General features: G+C 40.0%; 1 protein-coding gene across 2 annotated transcripts in view; it reads left to right on the forward strand.

Moving 5' to 3' along the window:
- Positions 1 to 20,311, forward strand: part of ninj2 (ninjurin 2) — an 87,930-nt gene extending 67,619 nt beyond the window's left edge. Inside the window, exons 1-4 of one of the 2 annotated variants that reach the window (XM_060903714.1) lie at positions 6,614 to 6,697; positions 19,299 to 19,500; positions 19,676 to 19,865; positions 19,956 to 20,311. In XM_060903714.1, coding sequence (XP_060759697.1) covers positions 6,677 to 6,697; positions 19,299 to 19,500; positions 19,676 to 19,824 — 372 coding nt within the window. In that variant the 5' untranslated portion in view covers positions 6,614 to 6,676 and the 3' untranslated portion in view covers positions 19,825 to 19,865; positions 19,956 to 20,311. Of the gene's footprint in view, positions 1 to 6,613; positions 6,698 to 19,298; positions 19,501 to 19,675; positions 19,866 to 19,955 lie in introns of those variants that run through there. The other variant, XM_060903713.1, reaches the window with a different exon arrangement.
- The last annotated feature ends 3,573 nt before the right edge of the window (positions 20,312 to 23,884 follow it).

Raw genomic sequence — 23,884 nt, forward strand, 5'->3', positions numbered from 1 at the left:
GAGTTACAAACAGTTAGCTAGAATTATCATGAGTTACATACAGTTAGCTAGAATTACCATGTGAGTTACAAACAGTTAGCTGGAATTATCATATTACATACAGTTAGCTAGAATTACCATGTGAGTTACAAACAGCTAGCTAGAATTACCTTCTGAGTTACATACAGTTAGCTAGAATTATCATGTGAATTATATACAGTTAGCTAGAATTATCATGTGAGTTGCATACAGTTAGCTAGAATTATCATATTACATACAGTTAGCTAGAATTATCATGTGAGTTACAAACAGTTAGCTAGAATTATCATGTGAGTTACAAACAGTTAGCTGGAATTATCATATTACATACAGTTAGCTAGAATTACCATGTGAGTTACAAACAGCTAGCTAGAATTACCTTCTGAGTTACATACAGTTAGCTAGAATTATCATGTGAATTATATACAGTTTGCTAGAATTATCATGTGAGTTGCATACAGTTAGCTAGAATTATCATATTACATACAGTTAGCTAGAATTATCATGTGAGTTGCATACAGTTAGCTAGAATTATCATATTACATACAGTTATCTAGAATTACCATTTGAGTTACATACAGTTAGCTAGAATTACCATTTGAGTTACAAACAGTTAGCTAGAATTATCATTTGAATTATATACAGTTAGCTACAATTATCATTAGGGTGCATCAGTCGCCCTCACTTTCATAAAATCTGATGCATTTTTGTTTGGGTGTTCCTTTTCACCAATAAAGACATCCTGTAAAATGTTTTGACCATATTCAAAAGTCTAATGGTGGCACCATGAAGTTCATTTTTTGCCAAAAAACGCTTATTTTATGTTTTCGCGTAAGGTTTGAATCACAATGTTGGACTCCATTTATTGATTTCTTGTGACCCAGAGATCATGTTAAGAACGTTTGCAAGGGATTGAGAAGCATTAATGTGATTCATAATACATTTGTATTGTTTAAAAGTAGCTGAAGAATGAGTCAATGAACAGCTAAAACTCAAACTGTGCTTGATAATATATTTAGAATATGTACTAAAAATGTGTATCTAAGATATTTGGTATACTCTATAATGTTTCATGAAAAGTGATAAAAGTCATAAAATAGCAGCTTTTTCCATAACTTTGAGCTCCTGGTGCCACCATTAAACTTTTGAATTTTGTCAAAATATTTCACCCAGTGTGTTTTCTTACCAAAAGGAACATAAAAACAAAAATGCATCATGATTGGAGGAACTTTTCATTTTTAGGGGGCAACTGATGCACCCTAATTATCATATTACATACAGTTAGCTAGAATTGCCATGCGAGTTTCATAGATTTAGCTAGAATTACCATCTGAGACTAACCTGGGGTATTTTTGTAAAGATTTCTTATCTTATTGCAACTGTTTATCACAAATATAATTCCATCAATGTAATATTGATATTCTTTAGAAGAAACTAATTCAATACTAACCTAAATTGACTTACAAGGATATATATTTTTTATCATTCATTTAAACAAAAACAGGAAGAAATATCTCAGCCGGAAATGGCTGATAAAAATAAACATTTATCAGAAGTTTTTTTTGTGTTTGGTACTGAATCTTATCTTATTACCTAAATCCAGAGATAAAGAAGCATTTTATAATAAAAAAAACTTGATTTACCCAATCTCATATCTAACAGCTAACAAACAGATACAGATATTTTGAAGGAATATGCATTGCCCAAGGACGAAACGGGAAAATGTGAGCTAATGTCACCAGTCTCACTGCTTCAAAAAGCCCTGGAGCACCTTTCTTTTTTTTTCTGCATTTGTGTCATTTTCCAATGATAAACAACCAGTCAAGCTTTGTCAGCAACTGATCACGCTTCAGTGAATATAGCAGGCAAGAATGTGGAGGAAGGTGACTCTGAAAACCTGATTCAATCAACAAACATGACTCACGAGTAGATTAGTTGCTCAAAAAATAATAATAACTTTGTCTTGTGCCAAAAGCTGAATGTTTTGAATTCTTCAGTGCCTCAGAGTATCGAAACATGAGATTAATAATAACAGCACATGTGTGTGGAACAGAGTAAGCTTCTGAGCCAATGAGTACAGGATTTATTTAACTACAGGACAGTGTGTGTTTTTCCTGCTGATCTTTGCAACACCCCCAGTGGATCATCTGGGTACTGCAGTGGGGTGCCAATATTTTTTAGTCATAGATTAAAAACCATTTTTTGGTTTCATTTAAAAACTGATCAAAGTGAAGATGTGGTGAAGTCATGTTGTAGCTCGTGTAGGCCTGTTTTCTCTGTTGATTATTGAGGAACAGGTCAGTGCAAAAGTTTGTACCCCCCATCATTTCTAGGGAGGGAGGGGAAAGGAAGGGAAGATATACCGATTCATTTTGGGGGAAATTAATTCCAAGGAATTACAAATGAAATGTGGGTGTATCACAGGCAACTATTTATTGAGACATTTTGCTGTTATGATTTTAAGAAGGCAGTGTATGATATTGACCATGGGGAAGCTATGGCCTAATGGTTAGAGAAGCAGCTTTGGGACCAAAAGGTTGCAGGTTCAATTTCCTGGACAAGCAGGAAAGGCTGAAGTGCCCTTGAGCAAGGCACCTAATCCCAACTGCTCCTCAGGCTGCTCTGGGTAGGTTGTACGTCACTCTGGATAAGAGCGTCTGCTAAATGCCATTAACGTAATGTAATGTATCACACTGGTGCTCCAGTCTCCTCCCAGCTCATGTGGTTTTGTGAAGATAAATTGCCCCAAGGTGTGTGTACGCATGCTACGCTGCGATGTACAGGCATCCAGTCCAGGGTATATTCCTGTCTCATGCCCAGTCAGATAGACTCATCCTGACCAAAATAAGTGTTTACTGTATGTGAGTGAGTACATCATATCTTAAATTATTCTCTCCACATTCACTGGATATGAACAATCGCATGCTCTGATTGGCTACTCTACTACTAGGATATCAGCTCATATACCGTGAGTAGAGAAAAACAAAATGGCAGAGTGTGTTGCTGAACCAACCGAGGACGAAATAAAAACTCTACTCGGAAACAAAACCCTAAACAATACGAAAAAAAAGCAGCAAAATATGGAATGAAAGTATTTGATGGTAAGAACATATCTTTTTTTATTTTCAATAATTATTATTATAGCATTTTTCACAAATTGCTCCTGTCATTTCACCGGTTTGTTTACATTCTAAGTGGAAATGATTTTGTCAGACGTTTTGTATAAAGTTTTTATTTATTGAATTTGCAAAAAATAAAAATGCTCCGTTTCTCAAAATCCAGCGAACGTGAATAGAATAAAACAGTTATTCCACTCAATCTTGTTGTACATGGATTATAGCGCTATCAGCTCATGTACAACTCGATTTCGTGGAATAACTGTTAAATATACTATTTACACAATATTATTATTCATTACACTTTTCTCATCATCTCATTACCTCTAGCCGCTTTATCCTGTCCTACAGGGTCGCAGGCAAGCTGGAGCCTATCCCAGCTGACTACGGGCGAAAGGCGGGGTACACCCTGGACAAGTCGCCAGGTCATCACAGGGCTGACACATAGACACAGACAACCATTCACACTCACATTCACACCTACGCTCAATTTAGAGTCACCAGTTAACCTAACCTGCATGTCTTTGGACTGTGGGGGAAACCGGAGCACCCGGAGCACCCCCACGCGGACACAGGGAGAACATGCAAACTCCACACAGAAAGGCCCTCGCCAGCCACGGGGCTCGAACCCGGACCTTCTTGCTGTGAGGCGACAGCGCTAACCACTACACCACCGTGCCGCCTAATTACACTTTTATTTTATTGAATTTTTAATTAATTAAAGAACATTTTGATAAACTGGGACATTAAATGTCTACATATGAACTATAGTATACTGTGCAAAAGTCTTAAAGAAATGCTGTAGACCAAAAATGGCTTTAAAAATAATGAGATGAAATGTTTCAACATTAAAAAAAATACTATAAACAGTAATCAGTAAGCCATAATAAATTAAACAAAGTCAATATTTGGTGAGACGACCCTTTGCTTAAAAAAAAAAGTAGTCTCAGGTCCAGTGAGGTCAGTTTTATGCGGAAATGATCTGTAGGTTTTCCTGAGCATCTTACAGAACCAGCCACAGTTCTTCTGGACACTTTGACTGTCACACTCGCTTCTTCATTTTGCACTAAAACATAGTAGCCTTCATTATGTTTTCTTTTTCCATCTGAAAAGTGATCTCTTATGGAATATGCTGCTCAGATACAAACTTTTTTTCTGTAATATTTAATTTTGTGCTGGAAAAAATACAAACGTTTAGAACTCTAAAATGTTTTTGTAATGTTTTGACTTGAGAATGCAGAAGTCATAAAATAGAAATCTTACAAAGTTTGTATGGAAAAAATAGGGGGCCTAAGACTCTTTATTTTGTCCTAAGGGTACACAAAGTTTTGCACTTGTATTACAAATGGGTGGTTCAGCTGCAGCCTGTCTTTGGACTTTTATGGACCAGGGATTTTAAAAACGTTGTGATCCACTGAATTAATACATGAAAACATTGTGTAATATCTCTACATTTAACAGACTGATAGAACTAACGCACTCATGACACCCATCTGCTTGTGTTTATATACTATGATAAAGAAGGCACTGATGACAGATGAAGCCCTGATGATGTGACCATTTCCTGCTTTTCTTTAAATTACTAATCTACCCTCGAGGATAAAATGAAGAATATGGTATTTAAGGTCATTTTCCCACAGCGTGTGACACATGTTATGGGATTTCTCACTGCTTTATCATCTCATCTCCATCTTTATTTCTTTCTGTCTTATTTTTGCTTGGTCAAATGACAAACCCACATTTCGACTCTCGGTTTTTATATCTCATCCATCTCCCGCACTTTGATCTGAGCATATATTCACAGATCATTGTGTTCAGTGATGCCCTCCTCCTCTGCACATGTCCTCAGATGTGGTAAAGCAAAAAGAAAACAAACCGAAAAAAGAGACAAACCTGTCTCGGGTTTGAGTGAACCCTCCTCTACGGCTCTTATTCGCTATTGGACGGTTTCTTGACCAATGAGCAGACGGGGAGGTGGACTTCCTTTAGGCCTGTTGTATGAAGTGCCTCTGTAAAACACTCCTGAGTTCTCCTGTGGTGTTTATTTTATGGGGGAGAAGGGAAAAGGGTCCAGCGACGTGGCGCGTGTGGTGTTTGGAAATTTGCCTAGTTCTTGTTTCACTAGAGCGTGATTTATGGTTCAGGTTTCAAGCTCTGCCATTTTTTTAAACCAGGCACATATACTGTATATATATGTATATACAGAGGATATTATTTACACGGTGGTGCGAAGATATTAAGTTTATCTTCGAGTGGTGAACATATTTTTCAACACGAGAAGATAAACTTCATATCTTTGCACCACTGTGTAATGTTCCTTATATTATATGGACACATCCACACACACAAAAAATGCAAGTTAATCAAAAGAATTTTAATTCTGAACCGGTTCGCCATTTTGACAACGCGCATCTGGTCAGCGGGAAAACACTAGGAGCGACATCATCAGAGTGAAATATCGGGAATTATTATACATACAAGACACGTTATTGATGGAATAAAAACGTGTTCTATTCCCTCCTAGCGGGTTTCATTCATTTGGTTTGATAGCATGCAATATTGTTAGCATATCGCTTATCCTATGTGTATGACATCACTCTACCCAATGGAGAATGAGCGTTGAATATGGTTTACAATATTGCATGGTTGTCAAGACAACACACGTCAGAGAAGTAAAACTTCCACACGAGCGAGTGGCTTTGTAATTTGAGCAATTTTTTTTTTTAAAGATTTTTTTGGGCTTTTTTCACCTTTATTGGATAGGACAGTGTAGAGACAGGAAATGAGTGGGAGAGAGAGATGGGGAGGGATCAGGAAATGACCTCAGGTCAGAATCGAACCTGGGTCCCTGGATTTATGGAATGGCACCTTATCCACCTGAGCCACAACACCCCCTAATTTGAGCAATTTTTAAATATGGAAGAATAATTTTTAAATATGGTATTTTTAAATATGGAAGATTTTGAGAGAATTTTGAAAGAGAAAGGCGCATTGAACACCCGAAAGGAATGTGCATGGATAATAATAATAATAATGTCTGGCTTTTTTTCATGGTCTATCAGATATATTCCATTCAGCTACTCGTCTTCGACTCGTTCAGTATCACGCTAGCTGAATGGAATATATCTGATAGACCACTCAACGCCAGCCAATACTATTTAAATATGTCACTCAGATCCATGATGTATTTCGTATGAAAAATGCAAGTGTTTCAACACGAGAAGATAAACTTCATATTTTCAAGCCAACGTGTGATTTTCTTTTTATTATATCAACACATTTACAAACAAAAAGTCCCCAAATTTATCAAAACAATTAATCAATTTCCTCACGAGTGAAGATACTGGAAAATATGTTCCTTGATGTACCGAATGTAGTTCATATGAAAAATGTGAGTGGTGTTTTTCCCAGTAAAACAATTGTGTCCATGTAATAAATGTATATACTGTGTGTGTGTGTGTGTGTGTGTGTGTGTGTGTGTGTGTGTGTGTGTGTGTGTAGAAGAAGCTCCATAGTTTGGATGATGAACATGTTGCTCTGGGATGAACAAGAATGGAGAAAATGTGAGATTTCTTGAAAGTAGTCTTGTTCTTCCTCTTTTAAACAAACAACTAAAGGTCATATTTTGAACAGACAGGCCTTTGTGGTCTAGAGTCACAATATTACTGTGACCGTTTACATGTCATGATGCAGATAAGAAGAGGGACTTTAAAAGAAGACAAACACACAGAGATAAGTGTGTGTGAGAAAGAGAGAGAGAGAGAGAATTGAGAATGGTTTTGGAGACAAAGTAAGGAAAAATAAGGAACTGACCAGGAAATGTTTTGGGTTTTTTTACAAATCATATTATATTAAACAGGGATTCCAGATACATTGATGTCTATCATAGTTTTACACCAAAATACAGTATCAGTGGAGTTTATTGTATGTATAATGAGCAACAAATTATACTTAGAAATGACAAAACGTGAACAAGAAGCGACAAGGATTTAAAAAAGAAACTAGTGCTGCCATCTACTGGTGACATGAAAAACAACATGTACATCCATCCATTATCTGTAGCCGCTTTATCCTGTTCTACAGGGTCGCAGGCAAGCTGGATCCTATCCCTCTATGAGTATGGGCGAGAGGCGGGGTACACCCTGGACAAGTTGCCAGATCATCGCAGGGCTGACACACAGAGACAAACAACCATTCACACTCACATTCACACCTACGCTCAATTTAGAGTCACCAGTTAACCTAACCTGCATGTCTTTGGACTGTGGGGGAAACCGGAGCACCCAGAGGAAATCCATGCGGACACGAGGAGAACATGCAAACTCCGCACAGAAAGGTCCTTGCCGGCAGCTGGGCTCGAACTCAGGACCTTCTTGCTGTGATGCAACAGTGCTAACCACAACGCCACCGTGCCGACTCACAACATGTACAATTATCTCCATTTAAGAAAAAAACAACAATCAATTAATCCATCCATCCATTATCTGTAGTCGCTTATCCTGTATAGGGTCGCAGGCAAGCTGGAGCCTGTCCCAACTGACTATGGGCGAGAGGTGGGGTACACCCTGGACAAGTCGCCAGATTATCCAACTAATTCATTTGTTCAGATAGTTAATAAATGCTTTGCCATGGTCAAGGTCATAGAGGATTCTAGTAACACTGTGTATGAAGCGGTGATACACCATGTATGGGACGGCAGTCCATCACAGAGTACCATAGGGGCCTTTAATGCTCCTTCCCAAGTGCAGGATGAACAGACTCAAAAACTCCTTTGTCCCTCACGCCATCAGACTGTACAACTCCTCTCTGGGGAGGAGGAGGGATAACAGGAGGACAGAGGACGGGAAGGAGCAGTAGCCTAGCCTAACAATAAGCAATACTGGACAATGTGCAATATAATGTGCAATATAAAGTGCAATATCTCTCCTGCTGCCCCCCCTTTGCCTTTTTCCCCTCCTCTCTCTCCCCTTCCTCTCTTCCCCGTATCTTATTCTTTTTATATTTGTATATGTAAATACTTAATTTATTTTAATTTATCTAGAAGTTTTTTCTCTATTTCTTTTTTCTGTTTATCTGTAATGATGCTGCTGGAATCTTAATTTCCCTGAGGGAACCCGCCCAAAGGGATCAATAAAGTTTTACCTAATCTAATCTAATCTAATCTAATCTAATCTAATCTAATCTAATCTAATCTAATCTAATCTTTAAACTGACCTTGGGGCAGTTTACAGCAGCCAATCCACTGACTGGCATAGTGTTGGGACGTGGGAGGAAACCAGAGAACCGAGAGGAAACCCACACAGACATGGGAACAATATGCAAAACTCCACATATACACAGTAACCTTAAGATCAGGATCAATCCAGGGATCCTGGAGCTGTGAGCCTTTCATTAAATTCTGATCATCCATGTTTGAAGAAAAAGATGAAGCCTTTATTTGCCACATATACATTACAGCACAGTGAAATTATTTCCTTTTCATGTTCCAGCTTGTTACACTCTCAGAAAATAAAGTACATTACTGTACTTTTAGGTACAATTCAAGTACCTGGGGTCAGCTGTGCAGGAAAATGGGGGCTGCGATGGTGAGGTGAGAAAGAGAGTGCAGGCAGGGTGGAGCAGTTGGAGAAGGATTTCGGGAGTCATTTGTGATCGGAAAGTCCCAGCAAAAGTGAAAGGTAAGATGTATCAGACAGTAGTGAGACCAGCTGTGATGTACGGATTGGAGACCGGACCCTTAACGAAGAGACAGGAGGCAAAGTTGGAGGTGGCGGAGTTGAGGATGATAAGGTTTGCGATGGGAGGTTGGACAGGATAAGGAACGAGCACATCAGAGGGACAGCACATGTAGAGAGCTTGGGAATGAAGCTAAGAGAGATGAGACTGAGATGGTATGGGCACATCCTGAGAAGAGATGCAGAGCATGTGGGAAGGAGAATGTTGAGGATGGAGCTGCCAGGCAAACGAAAACGAGGAAGGCCAAAGAGGAGATACATGGATGTGGTGAGAGAGGACATGAAAGTGGCAGGTGTGGTAGAGAAGGATGCGGAAGACCGGGAGCAATGGAGACGAAAGATCCGCTGTGGCGACCCCTAATCGGGAGCAGCCAAAAGAAGAAGAAAGATTGTACCTTTAGGAATTGTCCCTGGAGCACGACACTCTAAGGTACTTATTTGCACCTTTTAAATACTGCTACGGAACATATATGTACCTTTTTGGCGCTAAAAAAGATACACATACCGTAGTTACCTTGAGGTCCAATAATGAGCCGTAGGGGATACATTAATGTAGACTGTACCTTGGGGAACAGAAATGGACTCCTACTGTACCCCTATTTCTAACAGTGTAGGAAGCTGAGGTCAGAGCACTTACGTGGATCAATAATTGTACAATTGAACATTTTATTCTCCCAAGCTGACTGACAGTGGGCGAGGGGAGTAAAGTGCTTTATAACTTAAGATTAGATCAAGTTGCACTAGGGTTAGCTTTATGATTTGACAGTCAATTCGAGACTTTCGTATTTATATACATGTTCATATCCGCAAAGGCACAGTATGAAGAAAGGTTTTCGACTTGTATCTCAGCTGAGGCATCAAAATATTCAATTTATAAACAGAGTAAAGTAAATAAAGTAAAAAACAACTTTAAGTACAGTATTAGATATTAAAGTGCTCCTACATTCTGTGTTTTGCATACACTGGACCTCATTTGAGAAACTCCTGAGCTGTTTACTAAATCTTAGGCTTCCATTTTGAAAAAATAATAACAAATTAATATTATAAACATTGCAATATTGTAATTACATATTGCACAAAAAATAATACTGTATTATAAAAATGAGAAGGGTGTTTTATTTTATTTTGAAATTCCAATTTATTATGTCATTCACAAAATTCTTGGAATTATGACTTAGTGTCTTAATAATGAGAGTTTCTAGAGATTATGAGTAAATATATCTTAATTATTCAGGTTTTTTTAAGAGACATTAACATCAGTGCAGTAGCTCGAGCATTCATCATTATTTTCAGGGTGGCATTTTATTATTAAGACTCTATCCATGAATCATGTGCCAGTCTTAGAACTTTGTGCTCATCATTGATTAATAAATGAATGAATGAATGAATGAATGAATGAATGAATAGGCTTAAAGTTGACTGTTGTGATGGATTTCAGTTTCAAGTACAGATTCATTTCTGCACTAAATAAATAATTAAATCCTCGAAGACATGGATAAAGCTGTGAATTACAAAGTATATTTGTACAATTGTGTACAGATGTGTCAGTTTATTTACAGTTAGGTCCATATACAGTGGGGCAAAAAAGTATTTAGTCAGTCACCAATTGTGCAAGTTCTCCCACTTAAAAAGATGAGAGAGGCCTGTAATTTTCATCATAGGTATACCTCAACTATGAGAGACAGAATGAGAAAAAAAAATCCAGAAAATCACATTGTCTGATTTTTAAAGAATTTATTTGCAAATTATGGTGGAAAATAAGTATTTGGTCAATAACAAAAGTTCATCTCAATACTTTGTTATATACCCTTTGTTGGCAATGACAGAGGTCAAACATTTTCTGTAAGTCTTCACAAGGTTTTCACACACTGTTGCTGGTATTTTGGCCCATTCCTCCATGCAGATCTCCTCTAGAGCAGTGATGTTTTGGGGCTGTCGCTGGGCAACACGGACTTTCAACTCCCTCCAAAGATTTTCTATGGGGTTGAGATCTGGAGACTGGCTAGGCCACTCCAGGACCTTGAAATGCTTCTTACGAAGCCACTCCTTCATTGCCCGGGCGGTGTGTTTGGGATCATTGTCATGCTGAAAGACCCAGCCACGTTTCATCTTCAATGCCCTTGCTGATGGAAGGAGGTTTTCACTCAAAATCTCACGATACATGGCCCCATTCATTCTTTCCTTTACACAGATCAATCGTCCTGGTCCCTTTGCAGAAAAACAGCCCCAAAGCATGATGTTTCCACCCCCATGCTTCACAGTAGGTATGGTGTTCTTTGGATGCAACTCAGCATTCTTTCTCTTCCAAACACGACAAGTTGAGTTTTTACCAAAAAGTTCTATTTTGGTTTCATCTGACCATATTACCTTCTCCCAATCCTCTTCTGGATCATCCAAATGCTCTCTAGCAAACTTCAGACGGGCCTGGACATGTACTGGCTTAAGCAGGGGGACACGTCTGGCACTGCAGGATTTGAGTCCCTGGCGGCGTAGTGTGTTATTGATGGTAGCCTTTGTTACTTTGGTCCCAGCTCTCTGCAGGTCATTCACTAGGTCCCCCCCGTGTGGTTCTGGGATTTTTGCTCACCATTCTTGTGATCATTTTGACCCCACGGGGTGAGAGCTTGTGTGGAGCCCCAGATCGAGGGAGATTATCAGTGGTCTTGTATGTCTTCCATTTTCTAATAATTGCTCCCACAGTTGGTTTCTTCACACCAAGCTGCTTACCTATTGCAGATTCAGTCTTCCCAGCCTGGTGCAGGTCTACAATTTTGTTTCTGGTGTCCTTTGACAGCTCTTTGGTCTTGGTCATAGTGGAGTTTGGAGTATGACTGTTTGAGGTTGTGGACAGGTGTCTTTTATACTGATAACGAGTTCAAACAGGTGCCATTAATACAGGTAACAAGTGGAGGACAGAGGAGCCTCTTAAAGAAGAAGTTACAGGTCTGTGAGAGCCAGAAATCTTGCTTGTTTGTAGGTGACCAAATACTTATTTTACCGAGGAATTTACCAATTAATTCATTAAAAATCCTACAATGTGATTTCCTGGATTCTTTCCCCCCATTCTGTCTCTCATAGTTGAAGTGTACCTATGATGAAAATTACAGGCCTCTCTCATCTTTTTAAGTGGGAGAACTTGCACAATTGGTGGCTGACTAAATACTTTTTTGCCTCACTGTATATTTGGACACTGACACAAATTTTGTTTTTTTACCTGTTTACTGAAACATATTCAAGTTATAGTTATATAATGGACATGGACATAAAGTCCAGACTTTCAGCTTTCATTTGAGGGTATCCACATTAAAATTGGATGAAGAGTTTAGGAGTTTCAGCTCCTTAACTTGTGCCACCCTGTTTTTAAAGGGACCAAAAGTAATTGGACAATTGACTCAAAGGCTATTTCATAGGCAGATGTGGGAAATTCCTTCGTTATGTCATTCTCAGTTAAGCAGATAAAAGGCCTGGAGTTGATTTGAGGTGTGGTGCTTGCATTTGGAAGATTTTGCTGTGAAGAAAACATGCGGTCAAAGGAGCTCTCCATGCAGGTGAAACAAGCCATCCTTAAGCTGCGAAAACAGAAAAAAACCCATCCGAGAAATTGCTACAATATTAGGAGTGGCAAAATCTACAGTTTGGTACATCCTGAGAAAGAAAGAAAGCACCGGTGAACTCATCAATGCAAAAAGACCTGGACACTCACAGAAGACAACAGTGGTGGATGATCGCAGAATAATTTCCATGGTGAAGAGAAACCCCTTCACAACAGCCAACCAAGTGAACAACACTCTCCAGGAGGTAGGCGTATCAATATCCAAATCTACCATAAAGAGAAGACTGCATGAAAGTAAATACAGAGGGTTCACTGCACGGTGCAAGCCACTCATAAGCCTCAAGAATAAAAAGGCTAGATTGGACTTTGCTAAAAAAACATCTAAAAAAGTCAGCACAGTTCTGGAAGAACATTCTTTGGACAGATGAAACCAAGATCAACCTCTACCAGAATGATGGAAAGAAAAAAGTATGGCGAAGGCGTGGTACAGCTCATGATCCAAAGCATACCACATCATCTGTAAAACACGGCGGAGGCAGTGTGATGGCTTGGGCATGCATGGCTGCCAGTGGCACTGGGTCACTAGTGTTTATTGATGATGTGACACAGGACAGAAGCAGCCGGATGAATTCTGAGGTATTCAGAGACATACTGTGTGCTCAAATCCAGCCAAACTGATTGGTCGGCGTTTCATAATACAGATGGACAATGACCCAAAACATAAAGCCAAAGCAACCCAGGAGTTTATTAAAGCAAAGAAGTGGAATATTCTTGAATGGCCAAGTCAGTCACCTGATCTCAACCCAATTGAGCATGCATTTCACTTGTTAAAGACTAAACTTCAGACAGAAAGGCCCACAAACAAACAGCAACTGAAAACTGCTGCAGTAAAGACCTGGCAGAGCATTAAAAAGGAGGAAACACAGCGTCTGGTGATGTCCATGAGTTCAAGACTTCAGGCAGTCATTGCCAACAAAGGGTTTTCAACCAAGTAGTAGAAATGAACATTTTATTTACAATTATTTAATTTGTCCAATTACTTTTGAGCCCCTAAAATGAAGGGATTGTGTTTAAAAAAAAATGCTTTAGTTCCTCACATTTTTATGCAATCATTTTGTTCAACCCACTGAATTAAAGCTGAAAGTCTGAACTTCAACTGCATCTGAATTGTTTTGTTCACAATTCATTGTGGTAATGTACAGAACCAAAATTAGAAAAATGTTGCCTCTGTCCAAATATTTATGGACCTAACTGTATTTATGTAATTATGCAGTTGCTATGGAACGATATGAGCCTACAAATTAATAACTTCAGCGTAGACCTAATAATTATATAATTCACTCAGTGAAAATGTGAATTTAATAAATTGCATTTAATCTAAACTTTAAAGGAACTTTAAATTTATGAGTCTATTTAAGTTACTTTTAAGACCAGCCCTTAAATTTAGTAGTAAATTTAAGTTCCTTTACTGAACTTTAAATTCATGAAATATTCTAGTAACTTTAAGATCCTTTACTGGTATTTTTAAAAGTAGTAGTGACACATTTAAAGTACATTTACAACCCCGATTCCAAAAAAGTTGGGACAAAGTACAAATTGTAACTAAAAACAGAATGCAATAATTTACAAATCTCAAAAACTGATATTATATTCACAATAGAACATAGACAACATATCAAATGTCGAAAGTGAGACATTTTGAAATTTCATGCCAAATATTGGCTCATTTGAAATTTCATGACAGCAACACATCTCAAAAAAGTTGGGACGGGGCCATAAGAGGCTGGAAAAGTTAAAAGTACAAAAAAGGAACAGCTGGAGGACCAAATTGCAACTCATTAGGTCAATTGGCAATAGGTCATTAACATGACTGGGTATAAAAAGAGCATCTTGGAGTGGCAGCGGCTCTCAGAAGTAAAGATGGGAAGAGGATCATCAATCCCCCTAATTCTGCGCCGACAAATAGTGGAGCAATATCAGAAAGGAGTTCGACAGTGTAAAGTTGCAAAGAGTTTGAACATATCATCATCTACAGTGCATAATATCATCAAAAGATTCAGAGAATCTGGAAGAATCTCTGTGCGTAAGGGTCAAGGCCGGAAAACCATACTGGGTGCCCGTGATCTTTGGGCCCTTAGACGGCACTGCATCACATACAGTACAGGCATGCTTCTGTATTGGAAATCACAAAATGGGCTCAGGAGTATTTCCAGAGAACATTATCTGTGAACACAATTCACTGTGCCATCCGCCATTGCCAGCTAAAACTCTATAGTTCAAAGAAGAAGCCGTATCTAAACACGATCCAGAAGCGCAGACGTCTTCTCTGGGCCAAGGCTCATTTAAAATGGACTGTGGCAAAGTGGAAAACTGTTCTGTGGTCAGACGAATCAAAATTTGAAGTTCTTTATGGAAATCAGGGACGCCGTGTCATTCGGACTAAAGAGGAGAAGGACGACCCAAGTTGTTATCAGCGCTCAGTTCAGAAGCCTGCATCTCTGATGGTATGGGGTTGCATTAGTGCGTGTGGCATGGGCAGCTTACACATCTAGAAAGACACCATCAATGCTGAAAGGTATATCCAGGTTCTAGAGCAACATATGCTCCCATCCAGACGACGTCTCTTTCAGGGAAGACCTTGCATTTTCCAACATGACAATGCCAAACCACATACTGCATCAATTACAGCATCATGGCTGCGTAGAAGAAGGGTCCGGGTACTGAACTGGCCAGCCTGCAGTCCAGATCTTTCACCCATAGAAAACATTTGGCGCATCATAAAACGGAAGATACGGCAAAAAAGACCTAAGACAGTTGAGCAACTAGAATCCTACATTAGACAAGAATGGGTTAACATTCCTATCCCTAAACTTGAGCAACTTGTCTCCTCTGTCCCCAGACGTTTACAGACTGTTGTAAAGAGAAAAGGGGATGTCTCACAGTGGGAAACATGGCCTTGTCCCAACTGTTTTGAGATGTGTTGTTGTCATGAAATTTAAAATCACCTAATTTTTCTCTTTAAATGATACATTTTCTCAGTTTAAACATTTGATATGTCATCTATGCTCTATTCTGAATAAAATATAGAATTTTGAAACTTCCACATCATTGCATTCCATTTTTATTTACAATTTGTATTTTGTCCCAACTTTTTTGGAATCGGGGTTGTAAATGTTAAATTTAGTAACTTTAAGTGACATCTTTAATGTTCTTTTTAACAGCATTTCATTACCTTTAAGAAGTCGTGGAAAGTCACTTCAAGTTATAAGAATTATTAAAGTTATAAGTAAATACACTGAATAAATTTAGCTTTTTGTAAACTTTTAGGATATTTTAAGAATATCTTAAAGCTGTTAATTCATCTAGTGATTACGTAATTATTCTTATGACTTTGAGATATTAAAGGTGCAATAGTCAATTTTTATTCCTTACGTGTACAAACAACCTGGATGTTATGTAAAATATGACAAATTTAAAATACAACAACAACAACAACAGAACATTGGATTAAGCCATGTCCTTAGCAAAAGTTTATAAAGTCGCTGTCTGGAAAACTGACTTCCGGTCTGGAATGGTTGTTTGGGTTTGGATGCGCCTTCTGTCAGTCATTTTATGGACACTCTCTGGGTCACTTAAAGAAAATTTCTCGCAAATAAACAAATTGAGCTAAAAGTCAGTCTTTATGTCTGTCCTTTATGTAAAAAAAAAAAAAAAGCTGCATGTTGAATTTGTTCTTAACGATGTAACCACTAACGTGATGAAAATAGGCGGGAGTATTTTTTTGTCAGGGAGGCCGCCATAACTCCATCGTGCATGATGTCATTTTCCGCGAGCACAGTGGAGGTGTACAAGTGCATGCTGTCCTAGACTATAGTATAATATTATGGTCTAGCATGACTTCTCGGTCAATTTGTTTGCATTTCTCAACAAAAATTATGACAATGCAGTATTAGAAAAGGAAATATAAAGTATTTCAAAATAAAGTAGTGATTAGTTTATTGCCTGATTTTTAAAAATAATATTTATCTGCTTATCTTCCTTCCGTTTGATGCGTGACACGGCGGTGTGCTGTTGGTGTTTTGTGGTGAAACAAAGTCAAGATCACATCTGGCTTCAGTTGTCGTTTCTCCCTCGTGTCTCGCTTCTTCCCAGTGATTTTTTTTTTCATCCAAGTCCTCCACAAATCCACAATCTTCTGTACAATGCTCACTGCACAATTTGCTGGCTTTTCCAGGAGTAAAGTTTCCTCGCTTTACTTGATGAAGCCACTCGGCCAAATGTCTTGGATCCAGGACGGAACGATGAAGCTGTACGGAATCCTACGTCACACAGTGCCGCCCTCATTTTCGTCTCCTAATACATCCATCCAATGTATCTGGCTAATCCAGTATGGCCGCGCCTGGGGAAATGGCCCAATGGACTGATGTTACAACTTTAACATGTTTTTTAAGCTAAAGTTCACTTAATTTTTTCGTCTAGAACATCTTGTATTAATGTATAATGATGACATTTCATAAATCTGTAATTTCAAAATTTCCTGGTTAATCACTTTAAGATCGTGGGGGCGGCGCTTCATGAACATGGGTGGGACATGAACATAGTGGTGTGAGCTCAAGGAGTGAAAACAAAAAAGCATCAAAATGTTGAACCCATATGTCTGTCTGAACCGGCTGCTGAACCCAAATGTCTTGGGAAAAAAAAAACAACAAGACTAATCTTTGTAGAAGCTTTTGCGACTAAAAGTTTTCGTTTCCATAGTTTTTGCTGCCCCCTGCTGGTGGGTAATGAAAAAGCAAATATTTTCTGCCATGCTGAAAACTGAATCCAAACTCTGTACAGTGAACATTCTAGAAAGGACAATGGAGGAAAGAGAAGATCCACACTGCTTTGAGTGATATTACTGCCAGTGTCGTAATAATTCACTTAAATAAAAGTAAAGTAGTTATCAAGAAAATGACTCAAATTTGGTTTTGCTTTATTGTGTAAAAAATGCTTTACACATGTTGGTTTTTTTTTACACGTCTGTGATTGACACCACTAATCTTAAAATGTTCCGTACCCAAGGAATGAATGTTTGAACAATTATGTTAACCATGCAGAAGTGAACACCACCTTCATGAGCAACAGAATATAAAGTAAAGTAAGGTGAGCTGGTGAACTAAATTCACCAAATGCTATTGGGGTTTCAGGAGCTTGGTAGGGTCATTACGTAGTTAGCTTAAGATAATCCATCCATCCATACATACATACATAGAAAGCTGTACTTTTTTTCCATTCAGATAACCCTTTGGCGATTATGGCCAAAGAGTACTTGTTTCCAAAATGCCTATGGCTTGGCTCTCATGTTGACTTTTGTGATGATTTCCTTCTGATGACTCTGTCATGCAGATCATCATATTTGTACAAACAATGCTGCAGAGTAGAGCAGAGCACCACCACGCCCATCTCAGCTCAATCTTCCTGCATGTCCTGAGTGTCATGTGGGTGCTTTTGCTTTGACTTTCTGCCCAACATACATCTGAGGCATTCTATCTCAGACCTTTTTTGGTCTGCCTTGACTTCTACAGCCCTCCTTAACTGCCATTTCTTAATGACATTTCGGACAGTGGAAATTGTGAGCTGGAAGCACTTTGAAGTACTCTATTTATAACCTTCGTCTGCTTTTTAGACATCAATTTTTAGATTCTTAGTCATCTGCTGAGTCAGAGAAGTTATTATGCTGTGGAAAGATCATCAGCGGCAGCACGGTGGTGTAGTGGTTACCACTGTTGCCTCACAGCAAGAAGGTTCTGGGTTCGAGCCTAGTGGCTGATGGGGCCTTTCTGTGTGGAGTTTGCATGTTCTCCCTGTGTCCGCGTGGGTTTCCTCCGGGTGCTCCGGTTTTCCCCACAGTCCAAAGACATGCAGGTTAGGTTAACTGGTGACTCTAAATTGAGCGTAGGTGTGAATGTGAGTGTGAATGGTTGTCTGTGTCTATGTGTCAGCCCTGTGATGACCTGGCGACTTGTCCAGGGTGTACCCCGCCTTTCGCCCGTAGTCAGCTGGGATAGGCTCCAGCTTGCCCACAACTTTGCACACGATAAGTAGTTATGGATAATGGAAGATCATCAGCTGGGAATTCCCCAGCTCTAATGAATGAAGCTCTAACGAGTTAACGAAGTTCTGAGACTTTTTGATTGGATGGGTGTCTAAACTTTTTTCTATTTTTTAAAAAAATCAGATATAACTGTGCATTCGCAGACATTAGCAGAAAGTGTTATTTTTCTTTGTAAATTGTTTACAACTGAGATTATATTTATTTACTTCTGTCTAAAAAGTAACATACATCCATTATCTGTAGCCACTTTATCCTGTTCTACAGGGTCGCAGGCAAGCTGGAGCCTATCCCAGCTGACTACAGGCGAAAGGCGGGGTACACCCTGGACAAGTCGCCAGGTCATCACAGGGCTGACACATAGACACAGACAACTATTCACACTCACATTCACACCTATGCTAAATTTAGAGTCACCAGTTAACCTAACCTGCATGTCTTTTGGACTGTGGGGGAAACCGGAGCACCCGGAGGAAACCCACGCGGACACGGGGAGAACATTCAAACTCCGCACAGAAAGGCCCTCGCCGGCCACGGGGCTCGAACCCGGACCTTCTTGCTGTGAGGCGACAGCGCTAACTACTACACCACCGTGCCGCCCCCCAAAAAGTAACAAAATATTCAAATTAGAAACCAAGGCGTGCCCTAACTTTTACATGCAAATGTAGGATATACTGTATAGATAGCTTTTGCTGCTCCTTTGCTTGTATTGAGTGTGCTTGTGTAATAACTTTGCTACTGTGTTGCTCATGTGGTAATGTGGCATTTCCCCTCTCTCGCAGCGTCTCAATATGAACCACTACGCCACAAAGAAGACGGTGGCTGAAAGCATGCTGGATGTGGCTCTACTCATGGCCAACGCTTCTCAGCTGAAAGCCGTGCTGGAACAAGGGCCCGAGTTTAAGTACTACCTGACCGCCATCGTGCTCATCGCATTCTCGCTCTTCTTCCAAGTGCTCGCTGGGGTTTTCTTCATTCTCATGGGTGAATGATGCAGCATTATTGCTTTTTCAGCCATAGAGCTATATAAAGCAAACTGCAAGCTTTTCAGATTTGTTGTGGCTCTTGATGTTTCCAGAGGGAGCAACAGTTTTATGGAGCTGCTTGCATTCCTCAAGAAACTTCATTCTTCTTCTTCTTGTTTTTTCTCTCCTATCAGCACGTAAAGATCTCAATATCGTTGCCAATCAAAAAAAGCTGGATGTCATGAATAACATAGCGACTGCACTTGTGTTCCTCACCGTCATCATCAACATCTTCATCACTGCGTTCGGTGTGCAGAAGACCGGCCTCTACCCTAAACAGTGAGCTTTAATGGAAGATTACAGATCGGAAACCTGGTGTTACAGGTTAATATTTATTTCTGTTTGTAAAAATACTGAAAATGTACTTTATTACAGCATAACAAACAATATGGTGTGTGTGTTGTTTGATTGCAGGACGTCCATCATCGGTGAAGCCTGGAAGCCTGAACGTGACAATAATAATAATAATAATAATAATAATAATAACAAACACTTTATGCTTTGTTCAGTATTGCTTACCTTTACCATCGATAATGATTTATAAGGTATTTAATATGTGATAAATAATCCAGCTTTGACGTTTGTTTGAAGATGTCAGTTGAAACGTTTGAATTTTCATCGATTTATTTATTAATTTATTCTCAACTACAAAGCAAAAGCTGTGGCTGAAACTCATTTTGCTCTGGATCTTGCCAGTAATCTTTGTTTAAACATTCCAGCTCTGAACTCTATTCCGGAAAGTGTTTCACTGATTCAGGTTTAGTGTCATATCATTGTGCACTTTTTTTTTTTTTACTGAAAAACAACAACAAAAAAAAAATGTTCATTTTTTTGTAGGTTTGACAAAATCAAAGTCACACTCCACTGTATTATTAGATAAAGTGCTGTGCTGTGATGTCATGTGATAAAACATTTGATAAGTTGTTTATATGATGTGTATAATAGACACAAATTCTGTTCATGAAACATTTCTTAGTAAAATGGAAATGCATTAGTAACACATAAATATGGATCTGAAAAGATTTTTTTTGTGTGTGTGTGGGGGGGTGTGGGTGTAATATTTGATTCACTGTAAAGTCGTTAATGTGATAATGCAGAATTAAATCTAACCAAATAACTCATCCAATCACATTTAAGTGTGAAATTTGATCATGGGACAAGAGCAGAGCAGGTGTCATTGCTCTCTCACAGTTCCAGGGTCCCTTGTTCGAACATACATTTATAACTGCACTCATCATCTTCTTTTCCTTCTTGGACAGCACTATTGCCAGGTCGGGGTCCATGTGGACCCTATTGATCCACAACTAATTGGAGCATAGTTTTACGCTGGATGCGCTTCCTGCCACAACCCTCCCATTTCTGTGCTTGGGAAACAATCATTCACACCTATGGACGATTTAGAGTAGCCAGTTAATCTAACTGCATGTCTTTGGAGGAAACCCAGAGGAAATCCACAGGGAGAACATGCAAACTCCATACAGAAAGGTCCCTGTCAGCCACTAGGCTCGAACCTAGAATCTTCTTGCTGTGAGATGACAGTGCTAACAACTACACCAGTATGCTGCCACATTCATAACTGCACTAGGGGGGGGGGGGGGGGGGGGGGGGGGGGGGGGGGGTTGGGGTTTACATCTAGAACCCTTAATGGTGATCTCTCAAGGGAAAAATAAAACTGAGAGTTTCATTATGGGAATCATTTCAATTGAATAGAGATGTTTTAGAGAGCTAATAACTATCCAAAGATCCCATGATATTTTTTTTAAAGTACCTTAGAGCATCCTGCCCCAGTGACAAGCCGTTGTACCTCTAAGGGTACAATAATGTACTTTATTCCCTGAGTGTGCACGCTAAAGTTGGTCATTCACATTCACTAACCCTATAAAGTCATATATCCCTAAGTTAAACCTTTAACCTTCTTTAACCATTTTATTTTGCCCCTCATTAATTTATAAATCAGTGTGAGTCTCATCACAGCTCCATGTTTCGATCCTGAACTCAAAAACCACAGCAATAGATGGATAAAAGATAAATTAGCCCCAAGCATGAGTGAGTGCCCAAATGTGTGTTTGCATGATACCCTGTGAGTGAGTGACTGGTGTTCCATGCATTCCCACCTCACACCCCGTGTTCCCAGGATAGACTCCGGAGCCACTGTGACAAGGATAAAGTGCCTACTGGTAGAGAGCGAGTGATATGAAAAATCGCATCGGTCACTTTTCTGTCTATTTATAATAGTTTCAGGATGTATTTCTAGTTTGTATATCCAAACATTAAATTGTATATTTTAATGTACCACCTAAAATTACACTTCCTAGTTTGAAACGGTGACTGCATTAGCGTTAGCAACATCATTAGCAGAAACATCACAGCAAGCAATACTTTTCAGTAACATAACCTTTGACATAAAATATGAAAGTTTGTCAGATGATGAAAAGTAAGAAAGGAAACCAGTTTCACTGGAAACATCTTTAACTGAAATGTACAAATCCCTGTGAGCTAGCTAGCCAGCTATCCGATATGATTGTGGCATCATTGGGATCTTTTTCCTTTAACATTTGGCCATATTGTGTCCGAAATGTAACTTACTCAATTTTAATTTCTTATTTATAGAACTGTTATATTTAACAGTTATTCCACGAAATCGAGTCGTACCTGAGCTGATAGCCAAGTTGGCTATAAGTCATGTACGACAAGAGTGAGTGGAATAACTGTTTTATTCTAGTCACATTCACTGGATTTTGAGAAACGGAGCATTTTATTTAAATTTTTTGCAAATTCGATAAATAAAAACTTTGTACAAAACATCCAAGAAAATCATTTCCGCTTAGAATGTAAACAAACCTTCGAAATGACAGGAGCAATTTGTGAAAAAATGTGATAATAATAATAATAATAATAATAATAATAATAATAATAATAATAATAATGCACTGGGAACAGGTCTGACTTACTGCCGGCAATGCGAACCAGACTCCTGCTCCGTTCGTACAGGGACCGGACAGCCCTTAGCAAAGAGCCCCGAACCCCATACTCCCGAAGCACCCCCCACAGAATACTACGGGGGACACGGTCGAATGCCTTCTCCAGATCCACAAAGCACATGTGGACTGGTTGGGCAAACTCCCATGAACCCTCAAGCACCCTATGAAGGGTATAGAGCTGGTCCAGTGTTCCGCGACCAGGACGAAAACCGCATTGTTCCTCCTGGATCCGAGGTTCGACTATTGGTCGAATTCTCATCTCCAGTACCCTGGAGTAAACCTTCCCTGGGAGGCTGAGAAGTGTGATTCCCCTATAATTGGGGCACACTCTCCGGTCCCCTTTCTTAAAAAGAGGGACCACCACCCCAGTCTGCCACTCCAGAGGCACTGTCCCTGACCGCCACGCGATGTTGCAGAGGCGTGTCAACCAAGACAGCCCCACAACATCCAGAGACTTGAGATACTCAGGGCGGATCTCATCCACCCCCGGTGCCTTGCCACCGAGGAGCTTGCAAACCACCTCAGTGACTTCGGCTTGGGTAATGGATGAGTCCACCTCTGAGTCATCAGCCTCAGTCTCCTCAGTGGAAGACATGACAGTGGGATTGAGGAGATCCTCAAAGTATTCCTTCCACCGCCCGACAATGTCCCCAGTCGAGGTCAACAGCTCCCCACCTGCACTGTAAACAGTGTTGGCAGAGTACTGCTTCCCCCTCCTGAGGCGCCGGACGGTTTGCCAGAATTTCTTCGAGGCTGACCAATAGTCCTTCTCCATGGCCTCCCCGAACTCCTCCCAGTTCCGAGTTTTTGCCTCCGCAACTGCCTGAGCTGCAGCACGCCTGGCCTGCCGATACCCGTCAGCTGCCTCGGGAGTCCTGGAGGTTAACATGGCCTGATAGGACTCCTTCTTCAGCTTGACGGCATCCCTTACTTCTGGTGTCCACCACCGGGTTCGGGGATTGCCGCCACGACAGGCACCGGAGACCTTGCGGCCACAGCTCCGAACAGCTGCGTCCACAATGGAGGTAGAGAACATGGTCCACTCAGACTCAATGTCCCCCGCCTCCCTCGGAAGCTGGGAAAAGCTCTCCCGGAGGTGGGAGTTAAAGACCTCCCCGACAGAGTGCTCGGCCAGACGTTCCCAGCAGACCCTCACCATACGTTTGGGCCTGCCAGGTCTGTCCAGCTTCCTCCTCCGCCAGCGGATCCAACTCACCACCAGGTGGTGATCAGTTGACAGCTCAGCCCCTCTCTTCACCCGAGTGTCCAAGACATAGGGCCGGAGATCAGATGAAACGACTACAAAGTCTATCATTGACCTCCGACCTAAGGTGTCCTGGTGCCACGTGCACTTATGGACAC

The sequence above is a fragment of the Neoarius graeffei genome, chromosome 21 (assembly GCF_027579695.1).
Source record: "Neoarius graeffei isolate fNeoGra1 chromosome 21, fNeoGra1.pri, whole genome shotgun sequence".
NCBI lineage: Eukaryota > Metazoa > Chordata > Actinopteri > Siluriformes > Ariidae > Neoarius > Neoarius graeffei.